We start from the raw sequence: 22,512 nt of genomic DNA on the forward strand, positions 1-22,512 counted from the left end.
TGTCAATATTGACTCTCTAATGAGCCTTGTCACATGACTTAGGATAATAGCCAAAACCAAAATCTCAATTTTGTGTTTAGGATCCCGGTCATACGCCTTTCATCCAGCCAAACCAGATTTTGCACTGACCAGGGGCAGTACCACGAAACACAGTGTCTACAAACTGATATTTTGGTTTTCGCTATTATCATAAATCATGTGACAAGGCTCGTTAGAGAGTCGATATTGACTTTTAGGATGGCTACTTCCTATAGGTGGCACTAGAGTTCTAGTCCTCTTCCTCTCTGAAGAGACAATTTCCATGTATCAGAGGAAAGCTATAATATTTGTGTGCTTGTATACATTGTATTGCTGAGAGAAAAACGTTTTAATTGGATATATGCGGTAAAATATGTTACACTATTTGTCATCCAGGTAATGATGCATGGAGAAGTACTGGACTCTATCTGCCTTCCGAAAAATCAGCAACATTTATATTTCCAGCCTCAGCTGTGAAAAAAGGACTCCAGGTAACTGCCTGCATAACTTTGTGTGTTTCCCAACTTGAGAATAAGAATAAAAGGGTCAATACTTATAGGTAGAAAATGGTTCTACAAATGAAAGATAGATCTTTTCTGGAACTGGTCATTGCACTAGGAATTAGACCAAGACAGTTAACATTCCACTAGAGGGAATTTGTCAGCAGGATTTTACATCCCAAACTATTCAAATGTACATGTAACTCTTTCAAAGAAAAGTCCAGCAATACCTTTACATGGCCAGGCCATTTCTCCATTACTGATAAATTAGCGTTTGAATTTAAATTCAAATGAGGCTGTAGATCTGAAGCCTCTGTCACTCCAGCTCTATTCCCTGCCCAGCGCTGCCTAGTCCTGCTTGACTGACAGCTTCTGTACTATGAGAATTCAGGCAAAGGAGCTGTCAATCCAGTGGGAGGAGGAGGCACCGAGAGAGGAATAAAGCTGGAGTGACAGAGTCTAAAAGCTACAGACTCATTTGCATATAACTTCAAATGCTGATTTCTCAGTAATGGAGGAACAGACTGGCAATGTAAAGGTATTGCTGGACTTGTCTTTGAAAGATCTACATGCACATATAGTTTGGCTTGTGAAATCCTGCTGACAGGTTCCCTTTAAGGCTGCGTCCCTACTATGCGTTTTTCAAGTGTTTTTGCCGCAGAATTTCTACAGTGAAAATGCTTAAAAAACGCTTGGTAATACGTGCCCCATGGCCCTAATGATAATCCGCATGTGCTGTACACATGCTGCGGAAATTTCTACTGCGGATTATCATTGCGGAAAAATACGCAGCATGTGCATTAATTTTGTGGACATGCAGCGTAATTGCCCCCATTGACTTGCATTGAGTCGCTTAATATCCGCATGACTACATGTGCACATGTGGATATTAAGCGATTTAATGTGCGGATGAGGAGACTCTCATCCAGACCTGGATACCATAATACCTGTAAAAAAAAAGAATTTCAAATAAAAAATAAACATTATACTCACCTTCCAATGTCCCCCGGTCTCCTGTATCATGGGTCCTGTCACATGACTAAATGACGTCATGGAAGGTCCTTTTACACCACCGCGAGCCGTGCAAGAGACCGGACGCACTGGAGAAAAGACCGGGGGCCATCAGAACCTGAGTATAATGTTTTTTTTTTTTTATTTGTTACCATTCTTATTCTTTTTTTTAAATATTAACTTGGTCACACTATATAAATCCATGCCGGTTGCATGGATTTATATAGTGTGACCAAGTTGTCAAGCACTGTCCAAGTGATGCTAAAATCGCTTGGAAAAGCGCTTGATAACCCGCATGCAGAAATGCATGCAAAAACATTTGACAAACGCTTCTACCTGGCGGGAAAAACGCATGTAAAATCCGCATGCGTTTTTCCTGACAGGGAGAAGCGGAAAAAATATGCAGCATTTCTGCATCGTGGGCACATAGCCTTAAGAGTTGTTTTTATTGTGTCATCAGGTACGCAGGAACATTGCTTGTGTTGTACCTGAAGAAACTCATACAACATGAAAAAGCTTTGTTTTTACACAATAAAAGCCATTTTTAATGCTATATTACAGTTTAATAGAAAAAAATCTCCAAATAAGACAATACTAGAAAATATTAGTGTTTCAGTCATCTATTATTGTTTCATCAGTGTTCTGATCACACCTATCTTGATACACAGCTGCTGTTCTTTAGTTCATGGAGTTATCTGCATAGTTGTTGCACCGTTACTGCATAATATCAAAGGATGATAAAACTAATCTTATTACTACTTAAACATAGTGGTCTATGATACATTTGCATTTTCAGCACTGATCAAAACCTTTAGTAAACAAGGTAACATAAATGTATGCAACAGACTGTAAATCAGAGATAGATGCAGTACTTTTATTCACTTTTATTGTTTTGGAATTGATTGTAGGTGCAGGTTGGCTGCCAATCTGATAACCTGAGCAATGCAAAAATTTTGTTTCGTGCCCCAGTGGTTGTGAATAATAAGATTGTCGTGGATGAGAAGGTTGTAATATCCAGTGTCTGGGGAGGACTCCTGTATGTTATTGTCAAGGGAAAAAGTCAGCTAGGAATAGTTCCAGTAACAGTCTATGGAGCAGAACCAGCACCGACATTTATAAAAGGTAAGTAGAGTATAGTCTGCTTTACCTGTTAATTATGTTTCATGCAATTACTCATCTACTTTTTTGCCTATTTTTATCATACCACAGCTAGTGAGCTCATATTTTTCTCTATAAATTAAAACAGAGAATAAATGTTTAAATGTATATAGGCAAACACAGAATATTAAAAATCATAAAAACTAATAGTACAGTGGAGCAATGAGCCGAATATAAGTCAATTGGAAACGCAAGCATTTTTCCAGTGGTCCCCCATGAAGGTCTGGAGGGGGGGCTAAAAATTAGCAAAATGGATGGAAACTGTGCTTAAATTATATGGGAACAGCATGGGGAAGACTCCTGGAAGCATCTCTGACTCCCAGGTCACTGCTGGGAACAATGTTGTCAGAGTATTACGCCACTTTTACGGACTCACAATAAAACATACAAAAAAGAAGCCAAAATAGATTTTCCTGGAAAAAATGTTAAGGAACATTCTTTCCAGAGTAATGACTTGTATATAAGGTAAAATAAATAACCAAAAATAAAATTGCTTCTCCACACCTTGGGCTATGTTCACAAGTAGCGTTTTTGACGCGTTTTTGCACTTTTGCATTGCTTTCAACGGTGAAAAATACATTCACCAGGAAATGTAATTATAACATTTTACTACCTTATCTGGCCATGTGGTGGGAGAGACATGATCAGACACATCCTGTTTCATTTATGAAGGAGCTACTGTGAAAGTCACAAAGCCTATTTTTACAGGGCCAGCAGTTCTCCGTCACTATTGTTAGAGGGCTATCAGCTGGCTATGCTTTGTTGTTCCCAATATTAAGGAGCGGGTCTCTTAAACAGTTATTGTGTATGCAGTGACTGCAAGGGCTGCCAAAATTTGGAAGCACCCCAATACCCCTTTGAAGAGACATAGAGGAGGGCCTCAGTAAAAAAATTTTCCCATTATAAAGGAGTTGATCTCCTATACAGTTATTGCCTATGCAGAAAGTTCAAGGGCTGCCAAAAATTTGGATGCACTCCAATACCACTTTGAAGAGACGTAGAGGAGGGCCTCATTAAAAAATTGTTTCCATTATTAAGGATTGGGTCTCCTATAGTGCTAATACCGATGCAGTGGCTCCAAGGGCTGCCAAAAATTTGGATGCACTCCAATACCCGTTTGAAGAGACGTAGAGGAGGTCCTCATTAAAAATATTGGTCCTATTATTAAGGAGTTGGTATACTTAGGTGGAAATGCCCATGCATTGAGTGGGGGTTTACATGAACATACTGTATAACATACAGAATGTTAGAGGTAGGCCTCTAAAAAAATTTCCTACGGGCATCATAAACACCCTTAAAAAAATTATGTGGGTGTTGCATGATGGTCACCCTGTTGATATGGTGGTGGAGAATGAGTAGAAGGAGTGGGTCTCCTATGCTGTTATTGCGTATATGTTATAATATCCCCGGTGGCACTAAAAACCCGCTCTGACAAAACGCTAGCGGCAGGGCAGGCCAGGACCTCCAAGGTGTAGAGAACCAGTTCATGCCACGTGTCCAGCTTGGATACCCAACATTTTATTAGACCTCTCCGCCACAGGAAGGAGAGATAGAAAGTTCTCCTTGTAGCATGGGTCTAGAAGTGTGACCAACCAGGAATTACTGTCCCCCAAAATGTGTACAATGCGAGGGTCACGGGAAAAGCAATGGAACATAAAATCAGCCATGTGTGCCAGACTGCCAACAGCCAAGACTCCCCTGTCGTGACCAAGAGGACGACTATCCGTGCTCTCCTCCTCATCTTCCTCCTGGTCCTCCTCCTCATTCTCCCTCTCCTCAGGCCATCCACGCTGAACAGAGGGTATGACTGTTATATGGGTAGTACCATCTGTAGAGCAGGAAAACAGCTCCTGTTACTCCTCCTCCTCTTCCTCCTCATTATCATCCAATCCGCATTGAGATGAGGTGAGGCTGAGCTGTGTGGTATAACCCTGTATGGTTCCTTGTTCCATCTCATCGTGCTCCGCCTGCAATGCCTCCTCTTTAATTGTGAGCAGCTAGCATTTCAGTAGACAGAGAAGCGAGATGGTGTCCCTATTTATGGCGTCATCACCGCTTACCATCTTGGTGGAGTCCTGAAAGTTTTGGAGGACGGCACAGATGTCAGACATCCATGCCCACTCAACAGCTCTTATGTGCGGAGGCTGACCTGAATACCAACGGGTGTGTTGAAGTGGTACTCAACAACTGCCCTCTCTTGCTCTCAAATTGTTCCCAACATCTGCGACGTTGAATTCTAATGCGTGGTGACATCGCACACCAGTTGGTGATCTGGAATCTGCAAACGTTGCTGAATCATGGCGAGGGCGGCGGAAGCTGTAGGTGACTTTCTGAAATGGGCACACACGCGGCATACTTTCACAAGCAGTTCAGGCAGATCCAGATAGATTTTGAGAAACTGTTGAACCACTAGGTTGAGCACATGGGCAGGGCATGGTACGTGTGCCAGGTTGCCAAGCTTCAGAGCTGCCACTAGGTTCTGGCCATTGTCACACATGACCATGTCTGGCTGTACATTCAGAGGTGACAGCCACAGATCTGCCTGCTCTGTTACTGCTGTCAACAACTCTGCAGCGGTGTGGGGTTTGTCACCTAAGCATATTAGCATATTAGCTTCAGCACAGCATGTTGCAGCTTGGCCAAGGCAGTACTGCAATGCTTCCAGCTTCCGACTGATGTGGTCATTTCGGAGATGAAGGCTGAAGAGGAGGAGGAGGTGCCGGAGCTGTAGAATGTGGGAACAACCCTGATTGACCCAGGGTCCGCAATCCTTGTCATCTGGAGGACGTGTTCCATCCCAGGGTTTGACTGGGTCCCGGCTTCCACTATATTAACCCAGTGTGCCATCAGTGAGATGTACCGTCCCGGGCCACAAACACTTGTATATATGTCCGTGGTTAGGTGGACCTTCCCAGTAACTGAGTTGTTGAAGGCACGGGTAATGTTCTGGGACACGTGCTTGTGTAAGGCAGGGATGGCACACCGGGAGAAATAGTGGCAGATGGGGACCGAGTAACGAGGGACGGCCACCACCATGAGGTTGTGGAAAGATTCCGTCTCCATGAGCCTAAAAGGCAACATTTCAAGTGCAAGCATTTGAGAAATGTTGCAGTTTAGTGCTGTGGACTGTGGGTGGTTGGCTGTGTATTTGCGCTTGCGTTCAAAGGACTGGGGTAGGGACAACTGAATGCTACGCTGGGACAAGGACGTGGACGTGGTTGCTAATGGTGGTGGTTGCAAGTGTGCAACGACAGGTGCAGGGCGGGAGGTATCATCGCCTGCGCCATGGACAGCGGATTGGCATGCATGAACAACAGCGGAACAGGCAGTGGTGTCACCCGCAGACACTGTTTCTGGACCCTGGTGTTTGACCCAACTAGTTGGGTGCTTGGCTGTCATGTGCCAGTGTGGCGCCCAGCTGCACTTGGTACCACAGATCCTAGAGGGGTGTATTGCCGGATTTCTCCACAAGAGGCCCTCACAGCTTACACACACCTCCACCTTCCACCTCAGACCACCAGAGGGAGCCCGTTAGGGATATAAATAGGGAAGGTGGAGCTAGGCAGTTGAGTTCCTAGCCTGCTAGAGTACAGAGCAGCTAAGGAGTTCCTGCTCAGACACAGAAGGAGTCAGTGCAGTCGAGACAGAGCCTAGCAGTTCCTGCAGACAGAGTTCAGTATAGTCTGTAGAGTGAGTCCAGACTAGAGCTCACAGAGCTCAGGATAGAGAGCTAGGAGTGTGCCGACACTCTGAGAGCGGCGAAGAAGAGCAGCGTCCCGGCTGCAGTGTGTGTAGCCTAGTGAGGGCCTGAGCGGGGCCGAAGGCGAGTGGAAAGTGAGTAACATAGGGGGCAGAGGAGCTTAACCAGCTCACCCCAAAGCATATACTGGACACCGGGTCCGAGAGTCTACGTGGATCTTCATGACCAGTAGAAAACAACCGGAACCCCTGGCGAACTACATGTCCCAGGATCACCAAAAGCTGATACGTACCAGGGTCAGGAATCACGGAGACCCCAAAGAATAGGGAGAGTGATCTCCAACAGAAGCCCCTATCACCAGGTCAGCAGGTGCCGAACAGAAACCAAGTTAGGCCTAGCTCCAGGCAGGTCAGAAACTTACTACAGAGAGGCAAGAGACAGGAGGCCCTACACCCGCTCACTGGGGAGAATCCGGACGTGCACCCCTCACCCTACAGTGCTCTGGGACGTGCCTGAATTTCCATCAGTAAAAGGTATTGAAGTGACTTTCGTGTGTGCTCCTATTCTTGCTCTGACCCGGCTTGGTCCCCTCTGTCCTGCATCCCCCTCTCCGTATGTTGCCCTGAGGCCTAGCTCCACCTGTGGGGAGCTATACCATCGAGCTGCCTTATCACCGGCCTCAGTGGACTGCCGCAGCGCTGGTGATTCTCACCAGAAACCACAGGTGGCATCACGAACTTTCATAGAGTTAACCAATAATCCCCTTTTAAAAGCTGACCCCAGGGTACGGGCCCGGGAGCCGACCACCGCGACATCCCCAAAGGCCAGGCAAAGGCCCGGGTACCGAGTCGTCCCCATCCCCATGGGCGAGTCACCAGAGCATGTTGGTGGTGGTCAGGCTGGTAGTTTTGTTGCCCCTGCTGATGCTGGCCTTGAAGATGTTGCAAATGACCTTTTTGGGGACTGTCTTTAAAAAAAAAAGCCAGACTCGGGAAGACCTAACAGTTGGACTGGCAACTTGCCTCATGCTGGTGTCCTGGGGAACAGTTGCTCGCCTTCTGTCTGTGGCCCCCACAACGCTTGTTCCTGCCTGTTGTGGTGATATGCCTCCCTCCCCCTCTGTGCTGCTGTTCTCGCTATGCATGTCACCATGCCAGGTTGGGTCAGTGACTTCATCATCCACCACCTCGTCTTCCACAAACGCACCCTGGGCCTCCTTCTGACTTGCTGGCAATTGTGTCGCATCATTATCATTCACCTCTTGTGACAGTAATTGCTGTTTTTCATGGATTGGCCAGTTCATGCGTTAAGTACCTTCCTTTTTTTCTGTATTTTTTTTTGTAACAATATTGCATTAACATTTTTTCAATATTCCATATCTACATAATGTAGCATTCACCTATTTCCTATGGCTGTAATGCAGTTCCTATTTTCTAAATTTATTATTTTTAGCATTTCAGAGTGCAACTACTTTTTCTTAGATTTATTGTCTTAGCTTGCACCACCTGTACACACTAGTTTGGATGTGCAGGTCAGTTTTCTGTTCGTAGCAAACTCCTTATGACATGTGCATTCCTACTCCCATCAGCCTAAAGTGGTTTTAATTAGCTGAATCTTTCCTGCCCTATAAATTGTAGGCTTTTCAGCCCAGGAGAGGTGTCTTATCAGGTTAGGGTCTCAACAATAAGGTATGCCTTGTCGATGACTTTTGGACTCTCATGGACTGGCCAATTTATGCGCTAAGTATCTTCTTCTTTTTCTGTAATTTTTTTGTAACAATATTACAGTAACATTTTTTCAATTTTCCATATGTACATAATGTAGTATTCATCTATTTTCTATGGCAGTAATGCAGTTCCTATTTTCTAAATGTATTATTTTTAGCATTTCACAGTATAGCTATTTTTTCTTAGTTCTCTAGTTCTAATGATCTCCCAAGTCTGGCCATCCACATTCAGGCCTAAATAATATTGATTTACCTCTTAGTGTCAGTAGGAATGATTAAATTTATCATATTCTCAGTCTATGATGATCTACCTTAGTGCCACTGCAGTTGGGGCTGTGGACAATCCCCTAAGTCATGTAACTCCACTCTGAGTGCTCAGACACCAACACTTCCTCTAGCTCCTTCTCCACATGGTCTTTTTTAGATCTCACATCCCAACTTACCATGCCTGCAATAATGATTTCTCCTCAACAATCTACAATGACACTAATATCTTTTATCACCAGTCCAAACTGTCAGACAATAACTTGGTTCTTTCACTTACACAAGTTGTCATCAAACAGAAAAATAGTGCAAGGGCAAAATGGGAGGAGGATAGGAGGAAGAGGGGCAGAAATAGAGGGCCCAGAACTAAAACATACTCCAGCAAAAAAACCAAACCAAAAAGCACAATATTCAACCTAACAAATTACAGTATATATCGACTGAACATGAAATCTCTCTGTTTTCCAAAGGTTTTTCATACTTGCCCCACATCTCCACCTGATCCTTTTCAGCTTTACTTAGGTATAATCGCCTTCACACGGAAGCTTACCCTGACATTTTTTATCAAATGAACAGGCACTTTGAAGAACATCAACAATAAGGATCTTGTTATGTCCAATTTAAATCGATCTCCCATCACTGTGGATGTTTTCCCTAAGTCTCATTTTCTTCCCTCTCATCATGGGAGCCAATTATTGAAACCTTAATATTCTTTACGTTCTAATGACAAGCAATGCTTATCCAAACCTCATAAAGCATTAGATAATCAGTCCATAAATGAAAAGCAGGCACTAAGGAAATTGTCTAAGAATGCCAAAATAGTGGTTATGACGACAGATAAAGGGGAGGATTAATCAATTAGAATAGGAAGGACTGTGTGGCTGAGACCTATAGGATATTACCTGATACTGAGTTCTATGAGTTTCTTTCAAGCAATCCTCTAAGTGACTTCGTTAGACAATATAATATCATCAGCATATTAATTATACATTTAAACCACTATCTAAGAAAGAAAATACATTTCTCACAATAAGTGTCCCTTCCCTTCCTTTCTTTTACCATCTACCAAAGATCCAGGCAAGAGTGCATTAACCCCAGAGTAACCAATTATATCTGGCAGAGGGTCCCTTACTTTCAATTTATTACATTTCCTCGATCTAAACTTACAGAAATGGGTGACAAGTAGTGATGGGCGAGCACTAAAATGCTCGGGTGCTCGATGCTCGGGTTGAGCAAATTGGAATACTCGGGTGCTCGACCCGAGCAACGAGACCAATGTAAGTCTATGGGAAACTCGAGCATTTTTCAGGCGGCTCCCCTCGACGGTCTGCAGAGGCCTAAAAATTGCCCAAATCGATGGAAACAGTGCTGAAATGACATGGGCTGAAATGACATGGGAACAGCATTGAGAAGACCCCTGGATGCATTTCTGACTCTCAGGTCACTGCAGTCAACAACGTTGTCAGAGGTATTACGCCACTTTTACGGACTCACAATAAAACTTACAAAAACGAAACCAAAATGGATTTTCCTGGGAAATATGTTAAGGAACATCCTTTCCAGGTTAATGACTTGTATATAAGGCAAAATAAATAACCAAAACCAAAAATACTCCTCCACACCTTTGGCTATTTTCACACGTAGCGTTTTTGATGCATTTTTGCACTTTTGCATTGCTTTCAACCATGACAAATGCATTCACCGGGAGATGTCATTTTAACATTTTACAACCTTATCTGGTCATGTGATGTGTGACACATCATCAGACACATCCTGTTTCATTTATGAAGTAGGGACTCTGAAAGTGACAAAGCCTATTTTTATAGGGCCATCAGGCGGCCTTTACTATTCTTAAAGGGCCAGAAGTCAGCCCTCACTATTGTTAGAGAGCCATCAGCCAGCTATGCTTTGTTGTTCCCATGACTAAAGAGTGCGTCTCCTAAACTGTTATTGCCGTGGGTTGCAAGGGTTGCCAAAAACTTGGAGGCACTTCAATGCCCCTTGGAAGAGACGTGGAGGTCAGAGGGTATCCTGAAAACAAAGTTCCCATTATTAGGAAGTGGGTCTCCCATTGTGTTTGCCTCTGCAGTGAATGCAAGGGTTGCCAAAAAAATGGAGGCACTCCAATGCCCCTTGCAAGAGATGTGGAGGTCAGAAGGCCTCCTGAAAACAATGTTCCCATTATTAGTAAATGGGTCTCCCATAGCGTTGGCCTATGCAGTGAATGCAGGGCTGAAAAAAAAAATGGGAGGCACTCCAATGCCCCTTGGAAGAGATGTAGTGGGCCTCATGAAAAAATGTTCCCATTATTAGGAAGTGGGTCTTCCATAGTATTGGCCTATCCAGTGAATGCAAGGGATGCCAAAAATTGTGAGGCACTCCAATGCCCCTTGGAAGAGGCGTAGAGGGCCTCATGAAAAAATGTTCCCATTATTAGGAAGTGGGTCTCCCATTGTGTTTGCCTCTGCAGTGAATGCAAGGGTTGCCAAAAAATTGGAGGCACTCCAATGCCCCTTGCAAGAGACGTGGAGGTCAGAGGGCCTCCTGAAAACAATGTTCGCATTATTAGGAAGTGGGTCTCCCATAGTGTTGGCCTATGCAGTGAATGCAGGGCTGAAAAGAAAAATTGGGAGGCACTCCAATGCCCCTTGGAAGAGACGTAGAGGGCCTCATGAAAAAATGTTCCCATTATTAGGAAGTGGGTCTCCCATAGTGTTGGCCTATCCAGTGAATGCAAGGGATGCCAAAAATTGTGAGGCACTCCAATGCCCCTTGGAAGAGACATAGAGGAGGGCCTCCTGAAAAAAATGTTCCCATTATTAGGAAGTGGGTCTCCCATAGTGTTGGCCTATGCAGTGAATGCAAGGACTGCCAAAAATTTGGACCTACCCCAATGCCACTTGGAAGAGACGTAGAGGAGGGCCTCCTGAAAAAAAAGTTCCCATTATTAGAAAGTGGGTCTCCCATTGTATTTGCCTCTGCAGTGAATTCAAGGCTTGCCAAAAAATTGGAGGCACTCCAATGCCCCTTGCAAGAGACGTGGAGGTCAGAGGGCCTCCTGGAAACAATGTTCCCATTATTAGGAAGTGGGTCTCCCATAGTGTTGGCCTATGCAGTGAATGCAAGGCTGAAAAGAAAAATTTGGAGGCACTCCAATGTCCCTTGGAAGAGACGTAGAGGGCCTCATGAAAAAATGTTCCCATTATTAGGAAGTGGGTCTCCCATAGTGTTGGCCTATCCAGTGAATGCAAGGGCTGCCAAAAATTGGGAGGCACTCCAATGAACCTTGGAAAAGATGTGGAGGAGGGCCTCATAAAAAATTGTTCCCATTAGAAAGGAGCGGGTCTCCTATACTTGTAATGCTCATGCACTAAGCGTATGGGCTGACAAACATTTACCCCTGGGGGGTATACATGATCATACTGTATAAAAAAAATTTTTACGGGCATCATAAACACCCTTTAAAAAAAATGATGTGGGTGTTGCATCACAGACCACAGTCACCCTGGTGGTATAGTGGAGGAGGATGAGGATGAGGAGAAGGAGGAGGACAAGAGCAAATAGCCAAAATCAGGAAGCGTATACCCATGTGTGGGTATGAAAAGATGCATGGGAATACACCTCCCAAAAAAGACACTGGATTTGAGTTTATGTTATGATGTTATCATTCGGTGGTGTTTTGAAGTCTGGCCCAATCCAGCCCTTGTTCATTTTTATAAGAATAAGCCTGTCAGAATTTTCAGTTACAGGCTTATGCGCTTATCAGTTATAATCCCACCAGCGGCACCAGAAACCCGCTCTGATAAAATGCTAGCGGCAGGGCAGGCCAGGACCTCCAAGGTGTAGAGAGCCAGTTCATTCCACGTGTCTAGCTTGCATACCCAATAATTATAAGGCACAGAGAATCATGGAGGACGTTGGTACAGTCTGCAAGGTACTCCCTCAGCATCTTCCCAAACTTTGCACTCCTTGTGAGAGTACCCCGCGCCTCAGGGCTTGTGCGATGGGAGGGGCTGAGAAAATTCTCCCAGAACTTTGACAGTGTTCTCCTGCCTCTGCTGGATTGAAGTTGTGTCTCTCTCACCTGTACTCCTTGGTTGTCCAACGAACTAAGACCTCTAGCCAGCGTTTTCAGATGGGAATTTTTTTAATAGTTCCGCAACAAGGGCCTTCTGGTACTGCCCCATTTTTGTAGACCTATCCGCCTCAGGAATAAGAGATATAAAGTTCTCCTTGTAGCATAGGTCTAGAAGTGTCACCAACCAGTAATGACTGTCACCCAAATTTGGAGAACACGAAGGTCACGGGAAAGGCAGCGTAACATAAACTCAGCCATGCGTGCCAGACTGCTAACAGGCAAGACTTCCGTGTCCTCACCAAGAGGACAACTGACCATGCTATCCTCCTCCTCCTCCTCCTCTTCCCAGGTCATCCACGCTGAACATATGGTATGACAGTTGTGCAGGTAGTACCATCTATAGTGCATGAAACTAGCTCCTGTTTTTCCTCCTCATCTTCATCTTCCTCATTGTCACCCAATCCACGTTGGGATGAGACGAGGTTGGGCTGTGTGTAATCACCTTGTATGGTTCCTTGCTCCATATCATCGTGCTTCATCTGCAATTCATCCTCTTTGATTGTGAGCAGAGAGCATTTCAGAAGACAGAGAAGCAGGATGGTGATGCTAATTATGGCGTCATCGCCGCTCACCATCTTGGTGGAGTCCTCAAAGTTTTGGAGGATGGTACAGATGTCTGACATCTATGTCCACTCCAGAGGTCTTATGTGTGGAGTCTGAACTGAATAACGACAGCCTTGTTGATGCTGGTAGTCAACACCTGCCCTCTTCTGCTCACAAATCCTTCCCAACGTGCGGGGACATCACACACCAGTCGGTGAGCCGGAAGCTGCAAGCACTGCTGAAGCACTGCAAGGGCGGTGGAAGTTGTAGCTGACTTTCTAAAATGGGCACACAGGCGGCGTCCAGGTTGGACGGGCTGCCATTGCTTATGCAACAAGCTGCATTATAGGACTTCCTGAGAGAAATGACAGCCGGAGTAGATACGGTTTCCCTCTATGCCAGTCCTTTAACCGAGCTAAAGAATATGGCTGTGGTGAAATACAACTCTCACTGAGAAGCAGTGTCAGACTGAAGAACATTGGGCCCACCAGAGGATTTGATTCTGAGGGACTACCTTTTTCCCCCACTAAAGAGCCCCATAGCAACTGCAAGGTTTGCGCTATGAACTCTCCTAAATAGCACAAGACATGGAAGGATGGGGTGAAGAGTAAATTGAACCCAAATTGGCAACACCCCAAAATAGGACTTATAAATTCACATAATAGGGACTACCGAAGCAAGGTTGGAATGAAAACAAGAAAAGAAAAAAACTTCGAAAAAACGTCCCAACTCATGAAAATACAAAGTCTTTATTAGAAAAATTATATATGAACAATGAGGTTCACTCAGATGCACACAATATAAAAACAATAGAGGAGCACAACAACGAGGAGCAATATCCATTCATCACTTAGGGAAAATGTGCACTGCCAAATGTAAGTGAGTTACCTATAAGTACAATAAAGCACTACAATAGAGATCCTACAAGGTAACTCATGAGAAGGTTAATGGAGAAACTAATGTAGTTTGAAAACTCTGCCCAGTGTGGAATATAATCTAGAAGCATGTGCCCAGAGCAGCAAGTAAGTCTAAACATGACACGTCAACTATGAGCAAGGCGCTCATTATGAGAGGTGAAGTCTCCAAGTGGCAGCTCATACAATGTGTGGTTAATTCAAATCATGTACTTACACCCACAGTGGTTGGATATCAGCTCCTCGCTCGAGCTCAACCCGACGCGCGTTTCGGCACGGCTGCCTTCGTCCTGAAGGAGAAGCCAGGGCCCACTGGAGGATTCTCCGATTCTCTGGTGAGCCCGTCCAACCCTGCTGAGAAGCATCCCTTGCTAAGAAAAGTGTGTGGGTAGGTTCCCGGACACTCTATAGCTGTTTTTACTGTGGATTGGCTCCGTACCGTCCCTGGCCACATTCACTTGTCCACGTGTTTGTGGTTAGGCGGTCCTTCCCACTAAGTGCACTATAATATATATCTATTATCTATCTATCTATTTTCTATTATCTATCTATATAGCTATCCATATATCTATTTATCTATTAATAGCTATATATTCACATATCTATTATCTATCTATCTGTCCATATATCTATTAATCTATTTATCTATCTATCCATGTATCTATTATCAAATCAAATTAAATGGGCTTTATTGGCAGGATTAAGTAAATGTTAGCATTGTCAAAGCAAATGGTAAAATAATGGGGAGATGGGTATAGGGATAGGGACACATCCAGGGTGGGGTATCTGGGTCCATGACATATCTGGCTCCTTTTAGTCTGTGGCAGGCACTGACATATTGCGCTGCTATGGCCGCTGCACTTTCCTCTTCCCCCAGTAGTATAGGCAGTTTGACTTCCTCCTCCATGGAGGTGAAGTCTGGGAGGAGATCGGACAGTCTCATGAAATGAGTGGCCCTCACTGTGGAGTATTTGGGGCACCTCAGCAAGAAGTGGGCCTCATCCTCCATGGCCTCCTGGGGACACTGCTGGCAGAGTCTGCGCTCTCGGGGCATGTAGTTCTGTCGGTGCCATCCAGATTCGATGACTAGGCTTTGGGCGCTCAGTCTGTGCCGGCTCATGATCTGTCACTCTATGGGGTTTGCGAGTTTCTCTAGATATGGGGCCAGTTTGTGTTCCTTTTGTAGGTTCTGGTATATCATCAGTTTCTGTGATTTGTTAATTTCGTTCCTCCAGATGCTGAGAAATTCCTCTTTGCCTTTGTGTACCATCTTCCGGATTTCACCTTTTGTAAGACCATACAGGTTGGTGGCTTGGTCAGGCTAGTTTGGGGTGATTTGTGTTGGGTGGCTTCATTCTCCTAGGGCTTCCTGGTGTAGCAAAGCTTTGTGATGGTAGGAGTTGGGACTACTATTTTGCAGATGAGCCTTGAATGATAGTGCCTTCTTCTGGATCACAAGGTGTAGCAGGAATCTGCCCAGCTCTGCTCAGCAGGCGCTGTTTGATGTGCTCCAATGGACTTGGAGGTGTTTGCAGAACTCTAGGTGGAATATTTCTGTTGGTCCAGCGTCACACTTTGACCAGTTTGGGTATGAGACTGACCCCAGACTACACAAGGATTGAGGTAATGATGGTATCAAAGATTTTTAGTCAGACTGTTACAGGTGCCTTGAGATGGTACAGACGTCTTCTGATGGCATAGAATGCTTTGTATGCCTTGTCTTTCAGCAACTGTATGGCTTGCTTAATGCTCCCTGATTGGCTGAGTTCTAGGCCCAGGTAGGTGTACTTGTTGGTTTCCGTAAGTGGACAGCTGTCTATTATGAAGGGGGGATGGCCTGCTGGTTTCTGCTTTCTTTTCTGGAATACCATGATATTAGTTTTTCTTCCGGTTGATTGGCAGTGCCCATGTGGTGCTGAAGGTCTCAAGGATTTTCAGATTATCCTGGAGGCCTCAGTTGGTGATAACAACATGAGGTCATCGGCATACAGCAGAAATTTCACCTCTGTGTCATGGAGGGTGAGTCCTATCTATCAATATATCTATATATCCATCTATCTATTATCTATCTATAAATCTATTTATCTATCCATCTAGCTATCTATTGATCTATTATCTATTTATCTATCTATTATCTATCCATTTATCTATCTATCCATATATCTATTATCTATCTATCTATCTATCTATTTTTCTATCTATATATCTATCCATATATCTATTATCTATATATCTATCAATAAATGATCTATATATCTATTATGTATTGTAGGGATTGGTACTCACTGAGCCGCGTTGGAGGTAGGCACAGGTTCACACAGTGATGCTGTCCGTGGGTTCAAACAAACTGGTGGTTTATTTAGTGTCCATACACCAGTGAGGAAACAAAAGTAACAGTCTTTTCCTGGCACAAAAAGGAATAACAGAACAAAGCTCAAAATAACAAGTCCATGCAGCACGGCCTCAGTCGTTTCAACAAAGTGTCTTCCTCTGCCTCCTGCAGAGTCTAAGGAGCACATGCAAGGTCTGCTCACTAGTGTTGAGCCACCCCCGTAGTGTTCGAGTTCGGTTCGGTTCGTCGAACACCCGTGTGTTCGCCGAACTGTTGGTCGAACTGTTCGTCGAACACCTTCGAACACCATTAAAACCAATGGCAGGCAAACAAAAACACATAGAAACACATAGAAAACACCTTCAAAGGTGTCCAAAAGCTGACAAACTGCTCAGAAGACACAACTAACACATGGAAAAGTGACAAGTACATATAGTCATGCGAAAAGAAAAGAGGTGGAGGAGTAAAAGGAGGGGGAGACACAGATATAGGCATGTCATGCCCTTCTAAAATCCAAAAAGTGAGAAGCCGACACGTTCAGTCCGCTCCTGCCCGTGCCACCTCCGTGTCGCCGGGTTTGTGCCAGAGCCGCGGTGAACCCTGACGGCCAGCCCCCCTCTCCCAATACTGGTGCCTGTCCGCTGGTGGGTCGAGCGAGCCCCCCTGTGGTGGAGGCAGCTCTAAGCTTTTTAATTTAAATTGTCTCTCTAATTTGAATAAATACACTTTAAATCCATTTACAAGGATCTATTGGAGGGCAAGTCTCATGCCAGCAGCCGCGTAATTCCAGCTCCAGTAGCGTCCACTAAAGCTGCTGCAGTTAAAAAGCTTTTATAAGGATCGAGCTCGGCTGTCCACCGCAAGGCATCCTACTGCCAGTCCCAGCCCCTATGCCTTGGGGTGCCTCCTGATGCTCTTCACTGAGTATCCCGTGGTCCCGAAGCATTTCCTTTCCAAACTACAGGTGGTGTAGCTTGCTTAACAGCCGGGATAATCCGCTGACTAGCAGACACTGCTACTAGGCACAAAGTATTTCCTGGGCTAGATGCAGTTAAAAATTTGTAATTAGATACTCTCGTTGGATGCTGAGAAAGCATTCCATAGAGTCTCCTGGCACGCCATATATGATTCTCTTAAAAAGCTTGGGGTAGGGGTCTAGGGGACCCTTTTATAGCCAAAATCACGGCCCTGTATCGCAATACGTCACCTAGGCTGAAGATAAATGGAACTGTAGCACCCTGAGGGCTCGGTTGCTACAGAGGTATTGCACCTCACCTAGCGGTGTGATATCTCACTCTCAGGTAAGGATGTAGTGTGGATCAGGACCCGACACCTGCATGCATTACACCACATTGCCGTGGGGCAGGGCGACCAATATGCCCCTGAGATGGGCACGACAGTCCCTGTCCCTGGCTGGAGTGGGGGGAGGGAACACTGAGGAAGGGGAACCCTGTAGTGCAGGAGCAGGGAGGAAGCAGTTCCTGGGTGCATTGAGAAGGGAGTATAAAAGGTGGGCACCATCTTAGTTCAGTGCAGAGAAGTCTGAGCAGAAGTGGCAGGGAGCAGGGGCTCTGCATGAGCTCTGCTCCGGAGGCGGGCCTAGTAACAGAGGCCCAGGCCTGGAAGAGGGAGAAGGAAGGAAGAGGAGCGGAGAAGGCTCCAGGAACGAGGAACGAAGGGATCTCAGGGGTGCGGACGGGCGAGTCGTCACCGCACGCCCGAATCCACCTGCGTGGAGGGGTCAGGCCAAAGGGGGAGACCGGTCCCCGAAACTAGTGGAGGCAGGAAACGACCCTCAGCTAGAAACAGGAGGCTGTGACATTTTATGTGGCGCAGCCCCTCGCTACACCCGCTAGGAAGGCACCACATAGGGTCAGGGAAACTGGCGCCAAGTTTACCAAGAGGAGGCCCGAGGCAGCCGGACAGAAGGGTTGGTAAGAAAGGCCAGACAAAGGACACACAAAGGGGGTCCTGTGAAGCACTCCAAAGTTATCTGGGAGTTGTCTGAGCCCCTCACCTGGTGAGCACAGAACGACGTGGGCAGCCGTTACCTGCAGACGTGGATAATAAGAACTGTGAGTAAAGGCCCTGGACTGCATCACTGACTCCGTGTCATTACTGCTGCTGCCCTGCGCCATCACCCCCATCCTCCGCATACACTGCCCTGAGGCTATACTCCTCCCGTGGGGAGTTATGCTACGCTCTGCTGCACCCACAACACCAGCCTCAGCGGTCTGCCCTGGAGCGGCAGTTCACTCTGACCGCAATCCACGGGTGGCGTAGTCGGACATTTAAACATCAAAACCACATAAATAGTTCCGCCACTGGTTTGACCGCCCTGAGCCACGGAACCGGGTTGCCGCCACGGAGACTACAACCACCAGCATCCACCAAAAAGGGTCCGGCTCCGGGTGTCCCAAGGCCCAGGGGGCGCGTCAGAACATTTTCATCACCTTTCATCACCTTTCACAATCACCAATGGGACAAGGCAGGGATGTTCTCTGTCCCCTCTCTTATACATCCTAGTGACGGAGCACCTGCTCTCATCAATTCGCCATAACCCCAATATTAGGTGGATTGAGGTGGGAGGCACCGAGTACAAGTGCTCTCTATTTGCTGATGATGTCCTAGTATATATCACTCAATCACATATATCCATCCATGCTGTTATGGCTGAAATAGATCACTTTGTTACATGGTCAAATTTTAAAATCAATGCAGCGAAGTCTGAGGCCCTCGATGTCTCCCTCCCTAAATCCATATAGGATTCCATCCAGTCCAACTTTCCCTTTGCCTGGCCCTCACAGGGTATCAAATACTTAGGAATTCCTATTCATAGAGACCTCTCCCATCTATGTTATCTTAATTTTGGGCCCTTTATTGAACAACTCCATACAGACCACGGTTGGCAAGTTAGAACTGTAAGATTCACTACGTGAACCACTGGTGTTTTGTGGAAAAGCACATGTACACTGTGTTCCAAATTATTATGCAAAAAGTGTTTAGGAGTGATAAGGGAAGAATTTGTTTGTTTGTCAGTTAAACTCATTGATGGTGATGTGTGTCAGGGCTCTTTATATCACTGTAAGCAATTGCAGACACCTGTGCTAATTAGTTTGGCAGGTGTGTCCAATGAAAGGCAAGACTACTTAAGAAGGCTGTCTCACATTATTAAGCAGCCTACATTTTCTGCCAAAATGGGAAAGAAAAAGGATGTGTCGGCTGCTGAGAAGCAACAAATTGTGGAGTGTTTAGGTCAAGGCATGACTAGAATCAACATTGTGCGATGATCAGGATGAAGTGTCTTGGCAATCAAGAAGTATGTAGCTGATTCACAGTACACACGTGTGTGTGCTGATAAGGGCAAATTGAGGACTCTTTCCTACAGGCAATTACGTCAGGTTGAAAGAGCAGCGGCAAAAAAGCCTTGTCATAGCAGCAGACAAGTTTTTGAAGCTGCTTGTGCCTCCAACGTCCCCCGAACAACAAGATGCAGGGTCCTTCAGAGGTTTGCAGCTGTGCATACGCCATCCTGTCGACCTCCTCTATCCACTTCACACAAGCAGAAACGGCTCCAGTGGGCCAAACATTACATGAAGACTGATTTCAAAACTGTTTTGTTCACGGATGAGTGCCGTGCAGCGCTCGATGGTCCAGATGGATGGAGTGGAGGATGGCTGGTTGATGGACACCCCACGCAAACACGGCTACAGCGCCAACAAGGAGGAGGTGGAGTAATGTTTTGGGCTGGAATCATGGGGAGAGAGATTGTCGGCCCCTTTAGGATCCCTGAAGGCGCTAAAGATGAACTCCATAATGTATGTGGATTTTCTCAAACAGCACTTCCTGCCATGGTTCAAGAAGAAGAACCGTGTATTTCACAGCAAGATCATTTTTCTGCATGATAATGCACCATCTCATGCTGCACATAAAACATCTGCATCTCTGGCTGATATGGGCATAAAAGGGGACAAACTTATGGTGTGACCCCCATGCTCCCCTGACCTCTACCCCATTCAGAACCTTTGGAGCATCATTAAAAGGAGTGTCTATGATGGCGGGAGGCAGTTCACATCTAAGCAACAGCTCTGGGAGGGTATTCTGTCCTCATGCAAAACAATTGAAGCAGAAACCATCCAAAACCTGACAAATTCAATGGACGAGAGAGTTCAGAAGCTCCTTTCGAACAAGGGGTCCTATGTGCAAATGTAACATCACCTAGAATAAAGTTTTGAGTTGAAAACTGTTTGATTTCAGTTTCTAACAACCTGCTAATGCTTATAATTTCAAAAATGACCATTTTTTTGGTCTTTATTAAAATGAAAAGGTTGATCGAAAAGTTTGGGGGATCTAAGAGTGTGGCAACCCAGTAGTCATGATTACTTCGAATTCTGACAATATGAGGGTCATGCTGCAGGTAGTGCAGCAAGAAGGCACTTATGTGTCTTGCGCATCTCGGAGCCCCAAAATTATTTTCCGTGCTAGATGCAGCTAAAAATTATTATTAATTTTAAATCTGGTGAAGCTTTAGTATAGATGGCCTAATAGGATCAGTGCTGCACACTGCTACAAAGCCCAAATTATTTTCCAGTCAAGATACAGATAAACATGATTAGTAATTTTAAATCTGGTGGAGCTTATTATAGATGGCCTAATAGAATCAGTGCTGCACACTGCTACAAAGCCCAAATTATTTTCCAGCCAAGATACAGATAAACATGATTAGTAATTTGAAAGCTTAAAACGGTTGGTAGGGTGATTTTAACCAATCATCAAGCTTTTACTCTCCCCAGGATGACACAGGGGTAGAAAAGTCGTTTCGGATCCATGATTTGTTCATCTTTATGAACGTGAGTCTGTCTACATTATCAGTGGAGAGCCGCGTGCGCTTATCTGTCAGCACACCACCAGCAGCGCTGAACACACGTTCAGACAGAACGCTGGCTGCTGGGCATGACAAGATCTCCAAGGCGTAAGTGGCTAGCTCCGGCCATTTATCCAGATTGGAAGCCCAAAAAGAGCAAGGGTCCAGTGACACAGTCGTGGCTTCAATGTTTACTTGGAGATACTCCTGTACCATCGTCTCTAGGCGTTGACTATGTGTCAGACTTCTTGTCTCCTGTGGCCTTGCAAAGGATGGGCTAAAAAAGTGGTGAAATGATTCCGCAAAATTGATGTTACCAGCAGATACTGTGGTTCTGTTACGGTTTGAGTGCTGAACACTTGACGGTCCCACGGTTGGCAAGTTGGAACTGTGAGATTCACTACGTGCACCACTGGTATTTTGTGGAAAAGCACATGTAAGATTCTGCAACAGTCTCTGCTGATACTCCTGCATGCGTGCATCCCTTTCTATGGCAGGAATAATTTCTGCAAATTTACTTTTGTACCGGGGAACTAACAGTGTGGCAACCCAGTAGTCAGGGTTATTTCTAATTCTCACAATTCGAGGGTCATGTTGCAGGTAGTGCAGCAAGAAGGCACTCATGTGTGTTGCGCATCCAGGAGCACCAAGTCCCTGTTGTGTTGGTGGCGAGGTAACAATCATGCTTCCTTCGTCTGTCCTCTCCCCCCATCCTCGCACAACAGAAATGTGATCAAGGTCTCCCTCATCTGATGAGTCTTCCATCAGTTCGTCCTCCACTTCTTCCTGGGCTCCTGCACCTTCCTCACTAGTTTGGCTGCTACCATGCGCCCTGGTAAAACCATCTCCCCCACCCTCACATGCCTGCCGCCTTGGTGCTGCCGACCGTCTGGACCTTGCAGATGTTAGCCCTTCCGCATACAACTCCTCCTCCTCTACTTCCTCCACCTCCTCTTGTGCCACCACCTGACTCCGAATTCTGTTTAACATGTGCTCCAGCATGTAAATCACCGGAATAGTCATGCTGATAATGGCATCGTCAACACTAAACATCTTCGTCGCCATTTCAAAACTGTGCAGAAGGGTGCATAGGTCCCTGATCTGAGACCACTCCTCCAGCGTGATTTGCCCCACCTCTGGATCTCGTTGGCCCAGGCTATACGTCAGAACGTATTGCACCAGGGCTTGTCGGTGCTGCCACAGTCGCTGCAACATGTGCAGAGTTGAATTCCACCGGGTAGGCACATCGCATTTTAGCCGGTGAAGTGGCAGGCCCAACGACTTCTGTAGAGATGTAAGTCGCTGAGCTGCGGGATGCGAACGGCGAAAGTGAGCACACAGCGA

At 45.6% G+C, this 22,512-nt stretch overlaps 1 protein-coding gene across 2 annotated transcripts in view; it reads left to right on the forward strand.

Annotated features, from left to right (window-relative positions):
• LOC141166189 (TRPM8 channel-associated factor homolog) overlaps positions 1-22,512 on the forward strand; it is a 186,435-nt gene that overhangs the window by 46,054 nt on the left and 117,869 nt on the right. For both annotated transcript variants that reach the window (XM_073652639.1, XM_073652640.1), the window contains exons 4-5: positions 415-509; positions 2,438-2,651. In XM_073652639.1, coding sequence (XP_073508740.1) covers positions 415-509; positions 2,438-2,651 — 309 coding nt within the window. The remainder of the gene's footprint in view (positions 1-414; positions 510-2,437; positions 2,652-22,512) is intronic.

Source organism: Phyllobates terribilis, unplaced genomic scaffold, assembly GCF_046119375.1.
Source record: "Phyllobates terribilis strain yellow unplaced genomic scaffold, ASM4611937v1 Scaffold_11__3_contigs__length_659146591, whole genome shotgun sequence".
In the NCBI taxonomy this organism is placed as follows: domain Eukaryota; kingdom Metazoa; phylum Chordata; class Amphibia; order Anura; family Dendrobatidae; genus Phyllobates; species Phyllobates terribilis.